The following is a 12,229-nucleotide window of genomic DNA, read 5'->3' as shown; positions in this document are numbered from 1 at the left end:
TCCCCAAGGGTATAGGTCTTCACTATACTGTGTCTTCACCCCTCTGACCCTTCTTCTTGTAATCCCTTCATTATATTTCCAGCAGTTGATCTTTTCTGCTTGTCCTCATATTGTTCTCAAGGGTAGTTGTAATTTTGGTGTGTCCATGAGAGGAGGTTAGCTCATCTTGGCCAGTCCCCATACAGTATGGGGGTACTAAATTTTGATCATAAAAGGAATACACATTCATTATAGAAAATTTTGGAACATACAATGAAAAAATTAGAAAAAAAATCATACCCCTCAGTGATATCCATTCTTGAAATGGGGGTGAGAAAGTATTTATGCCAGTGCTTTCTCTTTGCATATATACAGGATCGTTTATATGTGTCTGTACACTCGTATACACATTCCTTTTTACAAATTTGAAAGTGTACTATATTTATAGTTTATATCATGTATTTGAACATTATTTTATCACTTTTTTCTTATTAAAATGAGCACTACATGTTTATTGTAAAAATATTTAAATATAAATAAACAAATGGAAGAAAATGAGAATTATCAAAGCAAGTAAATTAGATAAAACGAAGAGCAATAAAAGTTGTCTGTAATTCCATTCAGAAATAATAATGGCAATGCCTTGGTGTAAATAGTGTCAGTATTTTTTTTTCCCCATGAAAATATATGCTTTTCCTCTTAAACAAAATTAAAATCACAGTGTACCTACATAGTAGATTTTGTCACCTTCAGTTTTTCTCTTTCCAATAGGTATGAATATTTTCTTTATTATCAACTATTCTTCTACTTCATTTTTTAGTTCTTTTATAGCATTTATTGTAAGGATAAGCCCCACATGATTTATCCAAGCCTCTATTGTTAACCATATAAACGCTTCAGATTTTTCAATTATAAACATCACAGTGATGATCATCCTTAAATTTGAACCCATCCACACTTATTTTCTTAGAATACACTGTTAGAAGTAGAATTGCCTTTTATGTCTTTTTACAATAGAGAAATTATCAAAGTAATTTTGAAAAATTTTTCAATAAAGATTTAAGGAATGAAAAATGAAATCATGGCCTTCTTTGTTTCTATAGAGGAATCAAATGAAGTTGTTCCCAATAAGGCAAGGGCTCATAAGGAAGAGAACCACCATGCAGTATCTGCAGATAATGTGGTACGTACACTTTGGGATTCTTTCCTCATTACATGATGGATTGCAAGGATTTATTTCCGGTTGGTGACAATATCAGCATTGTCAGAAAAAAGTCTTGCTTTACAAATCAAAACAGATCTGTTACCAATGCAATAGTATATCTTATAGGGTTTAATAAAGGAAATTTAAAGTGATATCATCTGTACCTCTTTTTATGTAAGAGCTTTGCAAATATGAAAACCTAATGCCTACTATATATGTGACATTTTAAGCATAACAAGTTATTTTGCTTCAACATATTCAGCAAATAGCCAATTTCTTCTCATTTGACAGATGGCAGAATTTTAAAAGTTTAGCATGAGACCATGAAAGAAGTCATTCTTAGGTCTGGAACTTGTATCCATGGATTCCTGATTCTTGTGTTCTCTGTTCAGACCATACATGTCTCCACTGTGTTTGGAAACTTTTCTTCTTTTTAGTTAAATTGGACTCAGCTAGTCATCTTAAAAATTGTAGTAATAGAGGAAAAGTAGTAGTAAAAAACTGAATAGCAAGCAGACACAGCCTACGTGTGGATTAAACTAGGTTTTGTAAAAATGTAAACATTATTGGTATATAGAGATGCTCTCAAAGTAGCTGTTTTAGCATTATCTGTTTATATTCTTACTCAATCAAGTAATTCAGAAATCAAGGTGTTATTAACCCAAAGTCAGACATAAAGGAAAATGTCATTGTGCTGTTGTTTTTGTTTTCAAATCAGTGTTTTTTGCTTTATTGTAATCTTTACAATTGGTCCATATAATGGATTTTTCTGTTACAAAATGGCTGTAACTTCAAGATTTACCCTGGCTTCCACTACGAACATTATTTATCTAACATTATAATTCTGTCACATCACTTTAATAAAACTTGAGTACATCAAATACAGTTTTGTTCTTTTTTGTTATATATAAATAATATATAACAGTGTTTTCCATATACAGAGTGTAGTTTAGGATTGTATTTTACTGATTTCAGTCCTGATTTAAGCTGATGGTTGACCTAAATATATTGAATGGGGGTATAGGAAAATAAGCTTTTATTTTGTGGCAAAGTTGTGTTTTCATTAGATAGCTAGTAATAATTGTTTTCCACAATTATTAATTGTGCCAATATTCTTAATTCCACTATTTAATAATCTCCTTTGCTCTAGATTTGAGTAATACTATTACAAATTATATGCAGTTATTTACAAATTGGAAACTTTGTTCCCCTAAAGACATGCTCATTTTCTGTCTGAATTTCTCAAGCATTGAATCTCCCTTGTGGCAGACATTTGAAAACAATGAAGTCCTGGCATGGAATGACTCACAGTCACTTAAGCATCTAATTTATAAAAAAAAAAAAAAAAAAAAAAATGATTTTCAGAGACAAAACTTCATATTTTCAAAGGTTGATTTCCTCTGCCTATAGCTTTAAGTGTCCTCAATTATGGACGGCAAATCACAAAGACATACAAGACCTGTTTATATGCACAAATCTATACAGTGGCCCCTCAAGCCTTCTCCCTTGATTACTTAGCTCTTTTTGCCCAGAACCTATCCAAATAGAAAAACCTAAACAACAACATCAAAAAAGAAGATATCAAATTGGTGTTATGGTGAGAGCCAACATGAGTAAGCCCCAAGTTTTTAGTTATTATAGTAGAAAACAAAACATTAGATTCATCTCCAGGCAGCAGTACAAAGCAACTCCTTTGTAGCTGTCTTTCTGACTCAGAAGCCTGCTGGTAACAAACCCTGTTATGGTATCATATCCCCAAAGGCAATATATCAAATATAATCATTCCAAGTTTGTTTGTGATTTTTAATCACCATATCAATTTCTGGCTAGGAAATTTTATTTCAAATTCTGCCTGTGACATGTTGCTATTAATGTGATTGTTCTTAAAAGACTGCCTAGTGACTAACTCTAGCTTAGCTTTTCTCTTTTTAAATTTTCTTTTGGGTTGGCAGGGTTTAAATGTTTAAAGTGTGTGTGTGTGTGTTTTTTAACTGCATTATTCATATGCAAAAGAAAAATTTGAAGCAGATTTTGTCTTTGGGTTTTGGTTTTCTTTAAAAAGAATTCTATGATTAGAGATTTTATGGTTGTAGCTTATCAGCCATTCTTTCCACTGATGTTAAGCTGTTATGTTCATTCTTTTGACAAATATTTAATTAGTACCTACTGTTTGCAAGATACTATACAAACTATGCTGTACATCAATTCTGAAGCTAAGGGCAGTTTCTTTTTCTTGGGGATGAATTTGATCACTGCCTCCTGTACAACGTCACTAACCTCCATCCACAGTTCAATGTCCACTATGGACAGAGGTTCATGACAATGTACAGGAGGCAGGGGTCAAGACAATCCCCAAGAAAAAGAAGTGTAAAAAAGGCAAAATGGTTGTCTAGGAAGACTTACAAATAGCTGAGAAAAGAAGAGACGCTAAAGGAAAAGGAGGAAAGGAACCATATATCCATGTGAATGCAGAGTTCTGAAGAATAACAAGGAGAGATAAGAAAGCCTTCCTCAGTGATCAATGCAAAGAAATAGAGGAAAACAATAGAATGGGAAAGACTAGAGATTTTTTCAAGAAAATTACAGATACCCAAAGGATTATTTCATGCAAAGATGAGCACAATAAAGGAAAGAAATTGTATGAACCTAATGGCAACCCACTCCAGTACTCTTGCCTGGAAAATCTCATGGACGGGGAACCTGGTAGGCTACAGTCCATGGGGTCGCAAAGAGTCAAACACGACTGAGCAACTTCATTTCTTCACTTCTTCTCCAACAGAAGCAGAAGATATTAAGAAGAGGTGGTGAGAATACACAGAAGAACTATAGAAAAAACAATGTTCATGACCCAGATAACCACAATGGTGTGATCACTCACCAAAGAGCCAGACATCCTGGAATGCAAAGTCAGGTGGGCCTTAAGCATCACTATGAACAAAGCTAGTGGAGATGATGGAATTCCAGTTGAGCTATTTCAAATCCTAAAAGATGATGCTGTGAAAGTGCTGCACTCAATATGCCAGCAAATTTGGAATACTTAACAGTTGTCACAGGGCTGGAAAATGTCAGTTTTCATTCCAGTCCTAAAGAAAGACAATGCCGAAGATTGTTCAAACTACTGCACAATTGCACTCATCTCACATGCTAGCAAAGTAATACTCAAAATTCTCCAAGCCTGGCTTCAATAGTATGTGAACCGTGAACTTCCAGAACTCAAGGTGGTTTTCAAAAAGGCAGAGGAACCAGAGACCAAATTGCCAACATCCATTGGATCATCAAAAAAGCAAGAGAGTTCCAGAAAAATATCTGCTTCATTGACTATGCCAAAGCCTTTGACTGTGTGGATCACAATAAACTGTGGAAAATTCTTCAAGAGATGGGAATACTAGGCAACCTGACCCACCTCCTGAGGAATCTGTATGCAGGTCAAGAAGCAACAGTTAGAAAGGGAGATGGAACAACAAACTGGTTCCAATTTGGGAAAGGAGTACCTGAAGACTGTATATTGTCACCCTGCTTATTTAGCTTATATGCAGAGTACATCATATGAAATGCTGGGCTGGATGAAGCACAAGGTGGAATCAAGATTGCTGGGAGAAATATAAATAACCTCAGATATGCAGATAACACCACTCTTATGGCAGAAAGTGAAGAAGAACTTCTTGATGAAAGTGAAAGTGGAGAGTGAAAAAGTTGTCTTAAAGCTCAAAAAACTCAGGTCTTGGCTTCTGGTCCCATCACTTCATGGCAAATAGATGGGGAAATAATGGAAACAGTGAGAGACTTTATTTTCTTGGGCTCCAAAATCACTGCACATGGTGACTATAGCCATGAAATTAAGACACTTCTTGGAAGAAAAACTATGACCAAATTAGACAGTATATTAAAAATCAGAGACATTACTTTACTGACAAAGGTCTGTCTAGTCAAAGCTATAGTTTTTCCAGTAGTCATGTATGGATGTGACAGTTGGACTATAAAGAAAGCTAAATGCCAAAGAATTGATGCCTTTGAACTGTGGTGTCGGAGAAGACTCTTGAAAGTCCTTTAGACTGCAAGGAGGTCTTACCAGTCAGTTCTGAAGGAAATCAGTCCATCCTGAATATTCTTTGGAAGGGCTGATGCTAAAGATGATTCTCGAATATTTTGGCCACCTGATGAAAAGAATTGACTCATTGGAAAAGACCCTGATGCTGGGAAAGATTGAAGGCAGGATGAGAAGGGTACAACAGAGGAGGAGATGTTTGGATGGCATCACTGACTTGATGGACATGAATTTGAGCAAGCTCCAGGAGTTGGTAATGGACAGGGAAGCCTGGTGTGCTGCAGACCACGGGGTTGCAAATAGTTGGACATGACTGAGCAACTGAAGTGAAGGGCAGTTTAGCGTTTCTCTTGTTCTTGCTTTCTCTCTTCTCATTTACTATCCAGTGAAGGAAACAAATCACCATACTCATCACCATTACATTATAAATGTCTGCTTTCAATTATCTCACTAATGGAGTGCTGTGAATAAGTGGATATTTAAAAAAAAAAAACACACATTTGACTTTGCAATGCATGTCATATGTTGATATTTTGCATTACAAGTTGCAAAGAGAAATATGAAAGTGTAAAGAAGAAAGTTCTGCCAGCCGATTAAATTTTTAGACTACCTTTACAGAAAACAAATTCCCTGTTCCTGAAGGGCACTATTTAATCAAAGTTTGATTGCTTATTTTTTTAAGGATATTATGAAACTGTTTTTTTCTATTTTAAATTATATTACAATAATTTTCTATTACTAAAGGAGGTGGCTCAGACACATACTAGGTGTAAAGCTGAGGAGCCAGTCAGTTAGAATTTACTCTTGATAACCTAGACTAGAAAACCCCATTGTTAAAACTGAACATTGAATGATATGCTCTATACATTATTGAGTGCAATGGGGATAATAAGAAATATATTTATGAAAACTTCTCTACTTGTGTTACAGAAAATAGAAATTATTGATGATGAAGAAAGTGACATGATAAGTAATTCTGAAGTAGAGCAAGTGAATTCTTTCTTGGATTATAAGGTAAAAGTAATTTCAGATCCTTAATTTTTTAAGAGAAGGTATTAAAAGAGGTTGGTGATGGATAGGAAGCCTGGCATGCCACAGCCCATGGGGTTGGAAAGATTCAGACATGACTGAGCGACTGAACTGAACTAACTGATTAAAGGAGGTAGACTTTTACAGTATCTATGTACCAGTTTTTTTCACTTCCATTTTCCATTTGATAAATTAAGCATCCTGGGGCTCTGCATTGACTCTCTCAGGCACCTGGATATCCATCATGGTGCTGGGCATTTTAATTAATGCTGGTCAGTTTAGTGGTTATGGCTTTAAGAACAATTTGCTGAGCAGCAGTAAGTACTGATGCTGCATTGCAAGATGAGGCATAGTGGTGGTTAATGTGAAATTTATGACAATACTTTTTTTAAAGCCCATGTTCATTTTAAAATGATTATAAAGGGAATATTTTTTTCTAGTGTTCCTTGCTAATTTTATCTTGAATTTCAATTTCTGAAGATTTTTTTTAATATAATAATATACCTGTTTTAGAAGTTTAAAAACAATCCCCATGACAAATACTGAATGAATATGAATACAGATGACCTTTTCTTAATGTCACTTGTTACTAAAATGAAAGGCTTACTTTGACAGCATGCCATGCATAATTTTGTTTTTTAAAAATTTTTGATGTAAGCTATCAGTCTAGATGTCAATATGTTTTTCCTAGATGTTTAATTGTTGTCCCTTTGTTAATCCATGTCCTATCTTACTAGGTAACTTTGGGATCTTCTGAAATTTTGACCAAAGTTATTTTTTTCATAGAGAATAGTAATCTTAAAATGTTAACAAAAGATAACATTTAATCAGAAAGACAGCAGCTGTCATTAACCTTTTCAGTTTTACTATAATTGAAAGCTATGTAATTCAACAGATTCTGTTTTTCAACTGTTCATGACATGTCAGACTTCAAAATATTGAACCTTGTAAACACAGAAGGAAATTATTTTTTGAAATTTATTTTCTAAGTGATCCAAAAACACAATATAATCCTGTATTTAAACTATATTTTAACAAATATAATTATAAAGTTGTTGGTTTTGAAGTACAAGAGATCATTCTTATCTCTCCTTCATGGTCATATAACATTTATAAATGTCCAGTTCAGGGTTTAAATGGCTTTGCAAACCATCACTTGGCACAAGCTATGGAAACTACAGATTAGAGGACTAGGTTGCACAGCTATTAAGTGTACTCTACTCAGTACTCTCAAACAGGTCAGATAGGACTGGTCCCAGAACTCAGAGGGTTCTTTCCAGGACCTTTTTCTGCTGAGGTACCAGCTCACTTGAAAGGTTTGAAGCTGAAGACATCAGCAAGCCAGAGTATCCAGTCCAGAAATATCAGTTATCATTTTCATTGAATTCTAAAGGACATTTAAAGATTCAGTGTTTTCCATTTTGGTGAATGCTGTAGAAACAAGGGGTTTTTTGCTCCCTTATTAAGATATCTTTTATAACACATCTTCATTCTATACAAACTTTTATTTAACTCTTAAAAATTAGCACCTATATAGAAAATATGTCTCTCTATAATCATTATTCAAGATATTTCAGTTCACTTCATCAGTGAATTTTGTCACTTTAATTCTGAAATAACTATAAGTGAAACCTCATATAGCAGTTCTCATTGCTGATTTCAGTACGTTGATTTAAGATACCCTTACCAGTTTGGAAATTTGATCTTCCTTCAAAGAACATCATTTTATTCTCTTTGTTCACACATGCTAGTCTCCTTTCTTTAGGGTTCAGAATCATTTTGTTGATTTCTTGAATATATTCACCATAAGTTTCTTGAAGTCAGATACATATCTTACTCATGTATATGTTACCTGATCTAGTGCCTAAGTCATAAGGATCCAGTAACAAGTTCCTAGAATAAATTAGTTTTCTTTGGAAATATATTTAACATTATTGCTCAAGTGTTCATTTAGTATGCAAGTGTTTTATTTTTGCATTTGGAAATTACTACTATACAACCATCAATATTCAGTATTGTCATAGTGGAGTTTCTGATTGAGATATTTGCCAGGAATCCATATTACTAGGAATTCTAACTAATCTGAAATGCTTGTGAGACAAGTGAATAAGCTCAGTTTCTCAGGCATGATTAGCTATGTCATAACACTTCAGGTTTAGCTGCCATTTTAAAAACATTAATTTATTTATTTTAATTGGAGGCTAATCACTTGACAATATCGTGGTGTTTTTTTTGCCATACATCTACATGAATCAGTCATGGGTGTACATGTGTCCCACCATCCTGAACCCTCCTCCCACCTCCCACCCCACACCAGCCCTCTGGTTTGCCCAAGGGCACCAGCTTTGAGTGCCCTGCTTCATACATCAAACTTGCACTGGTCATGAATCTTGCATTTGGTCATCTATCTTGCATTTGGTCATACACGTATTTCAATGCTATACTCTCATACTGTCCCACCTTCACCATCTCCCACAGAGTCCAAAAGTCTGTGTTTTACATCTTTGTCTTTTTGCTGTCTTTCACATAGGGTCATCAATACATCTTTCTAAATTCCTTATATACAAGTTTATATACTGTATTGGTGTTTCTCTTTCTGGCTTACTTCACTCTGTATAATAGGCTCTAATTTCATCCACCTCATTAGAACTGATTCAAAAGCATTCTTTTTAATAGCTGAGTAATATTCCATTGTGTATACATACCACATTTTCTTATCCATTCATCTGCCAATAGACATCTAGGTTGCTTCCATGTCCTAGCTATTATAAACAGTGTGGCAATGAACATTGGGGGACATGTGTCTCTTCCAATTCTGGTTTCCTTGGTGTGTATGCCCAGCAGTGGGATTGCTGGGTCATATGGCAGTTCTATTTCCAGTTTTTTAAGGAATCTCCACCCTGTTCTCCATAGTGGCTGTACTAGTTTGCATTCCAAACAACATTGTAAGAGGGTTCCCTTTTCTCCTTCCTCTCCAGCATCTATTGTTTGTAGACTTTGTGATGATAGCCATTCTCAATGAGATGGTACCTCATTGTGTATTTTTTTTCTGTTTTTTTAATGTTTATTTATATACTTTTTATTTAATTGGAGGCTAATTACTTTACAATATTGTGGTGGGTTTTGCCATACATTCACATGAATCAGCCATGGGTGTTCATGTGTCCCCCATCCTGAACACCCCTCCCACCTCCCTCCCCATCCCTTCACTCAGGATCATCCCAGTGCACCAGCCCTGAGCACCCTATCTCATGCATTGAAACTGGACTGGTGATCTATTTCACATATGATAATATACATGCTTCAATGCTAATCTCTCAAATCATCCCACTCTCACCTTCTCCCACAGAGTCCAAAAGTCTGTGTCTCTTTTGCTGTCTTGCATATAGGGTCATCATTACCATCTTTCTAAATTCCATATACATGCATTAGTATACTGTTTTGCGATTTTTCTTTCTGACTTACTTCGCTCTGTGTAATAGGCTCCAGTTTTATCCACCTTATTAGAACTGATTCAAAAGCATTCTTTTTAATAGCTGAGTAATATTCCATTGTGTATATGTACCACTGCTTTCTTATCCATTCATCTGCCAATGGACATCTAGGTTGCTTCCATGTCCTGGCTATTATACACAGTGCTGCAATGAACATTAGGGTACATGTGTCTCTTTCAATTCTGGTTTCCTCCATGTGTATGTCCAGCAGTGGGATTGCTGAGTCATATGGCACTTCTATTTCCAGTTTTTTAAGGAATCTCTACAGTGTTCTCCATAGTGGCTGTACTAGTTTGCGTTTCCATCAACAGTGTAAGAGCGTTCCTTTTTCTCCACAACCTCTCCAGAATTTATTGTTTGTAGACTTTTGATATCAGCCATTCTGACTGGGGTGAGATGGTTTTGATTTGCATTTAACTGACAATGAGCTATGTTGAGCATCTTTTTGTGTGTTTGTTAGCCATCTGTATGTCTTCTCTGGAGAAATGTTTGTGTAGTTCTTTGGGTCTACTGTGTAGTTCTTTTGGGTCTAGTTTTTTGATTGGGTCTCTTATTTTTCTGGAATTGAGCTGCAGGAGCTGCTTGTATATTTTTGAGATTAATTCTTTGTCAGTTGCTTCATTTGCTAATACTTTGTCCTATTCTGAAGGCTGTCTTTTCACCTTGCTTATAGTTTCCTTCTTTTTGCAAAAACTTTTAAGTTTAATTAGGTCCCATTTATTTATTTTTGCTTTTATTTCCATTACTCTGGGAAGTGGCTCATAGAAGATCCTGCTATGATTTATGTAAGAGGGTGTTTTGCCTATGTTTACCTCTAGGAGTTTTGTAGTTTAGATCTGGTCTTACATTTAGATCTTTAATGCATTTTCAGTTTATCTTTGTGTATGGTGTTAAAAGCGTTCTAGTTTCATTTTTTACAAGTGGTTGACCAGTTTTCCTAGCACCACTTGTTGGAGAGATTGTCTTTTCTCCATTGTATATTATTGCCTCCTTTGTCAAAGATAAGGTGTCCATAGGTGTGTGGATTTATCTCTGGGCTATCTATTTTGTTCCATTGATCTATATTTCTGTCTTTGTGCCAGTACCATACTGTCTTGATGACGATAGCTTTGTAGTACAGCCTGAAGTCTTGCAGGTTGATTCTCCATTCTTCTTTCTCAAGATTGCTTTTGCTATTCAAGGTTTTTTGTATTTCCATACAAATTGTGAAATTATTTGTTCTCAGTTCAGTCACTCAGTCGTGTCCCACTCTTTGCGACCCCATGAATCACAGCACGCCAGGCCGCCCTGTCCATCACCAACTCATGGAATTCACTCAGACTCACGTCCATTGAGTCAGTGATGCCATCCAGCCATCTTGTCCTCTGTCGTCCCCTTCTCCTCCTGCCCCCAATCCCTCCCAGCATCAGAGTCTTTTCCAATGAGTCAACTCTTCACATGAGGTGGCCAAAGTACTGGAGTTTCAGCTTTAGCATCATTCCTTCCAAAGAAATCCCAGGGCTGATCTCCTTCAGAATGGACTGGTTGGATCTTGCAGTCCAAGGGACTCTCAAGACTCTTCTCCAACACTACAGTTCAAAAGCATCAATTCTGCAGTGCTCAGCCTTCTTCACAGTCCAACTCTCACATCCATACATGACCACAGGAAAAACCATTGCCTTGACTAGACGAACCTTTGTTGGCAAAGTAATGTCTCTGCTTTTGAATATGCTATCTAGGTTGGTCATAACTTTCCTTCCAAGGAGTAAGCATCTTTTAATTTCATGGCTGCAGTCACCACCTGCAATGATTTTGGAGCCCCAAAAAATAAAGTCTGACACTGTTTCCACTGTTTCCCCATCTATTTCCCATGAAGTGATGAGACCAGATGCCATGATCTTCATTTTCTGAATGTTGAGCTTTAAGCCAACTTTTTCACTCTCCACTTTCACTTTCATCAAGAGGCTTTTTAGTTGCTCTTCACTTTTTGCCATAAGGGTGGTGTCATCTGCATACTGTTGGTAGCTTAATAGGCATTGCATTGAATCGATAAATTGCTTTGGGTGGTATACTCATTTTCACTATATTGATTCTTCCAATCCATGAACATGGAATATTACTCTATTTGTGTCAGCTGTGATTTCTTTCATCAGTGTTTTATAGTTTTCTATATACAAGATTTTTATTTCTTTAGATTTATTCCTAAGTATTTTATTCTTTTCATTGTAATGGTGAATGAAATTGTTTCCTTAATTTCTTTTCTGTATTCTCATTGTTAGTGTATAGGAATGCAATGGTTTTTTGAGTGTTAGTTTTATATCCTGAAACTTTACTGTATTCATTGATTAGCTCTAGTAATTTTTTGGTGGAGTCTTTAGGGTTTTCTATGTAGAGGATCATGTCAACTGCAAACAGTGAGAGTTTTATTTCTTTTCCAGTCTGGATTCCATTTACTTCTTTTTCTTCTCTGATGGCTGTGGCTAAAATTTACAAAACTAT

General features: G+C 35.6%; 1 protein-coding gene across 3 annotated transcripts in view; it reads left to right on the top strand.

The window, feature by feature from the left end:
- Positions 1 to 12,229, top strand: part of HDX (highly divergent homeobox) — a 217,587-nt gene that overhangs the window by 184,141 nt on the left and 21,217 nt on the right. The window contains exons 7-8 of one of the 3 annotated variants that reach the window (XM_027534471.1): positions 1,083 to 1,162; positions 6,159 to 6,242. The exons of 1 other annotated variant lie outside the window; for it this stretch is intronic. In XM_027534471.1, coding sequence (XP_027390272.1) covers positions 1,083 to 1,162; positions 6,159 to 6,242 — 164 coding nt within the window. The remainder of the gene's footprint in view (positions 1 to 1,082; positions 1,163 to 6,158; positions 6,243 to 12,229) is intronic. One more of the 3 variants, XM_027534472.1, reaches the window with a different exon arrangement.

Source organism: Bos indicus x Bos taurus, chromosome X (assembly GCF_003369695.1).
Source record: "Bos indicus x Bos taurus breed Angus x Brahman F1 hybrid chromosome X, Bos_hybrid_MaternalHap_v2.0, whole genome shotgun sequence".
Taxonomy (NCBI): Eukaryota; Metazoa; Chordata; class Mammalia; order Artiodactyla; family Bovidae; genus Bos; species Bos indicus x Bos taurus.
The sequence above is the reverse complement of the archived record's forward strand: the minus strand, read 5'-3'. Positions and strand labels throughout refer to the sequence as shown.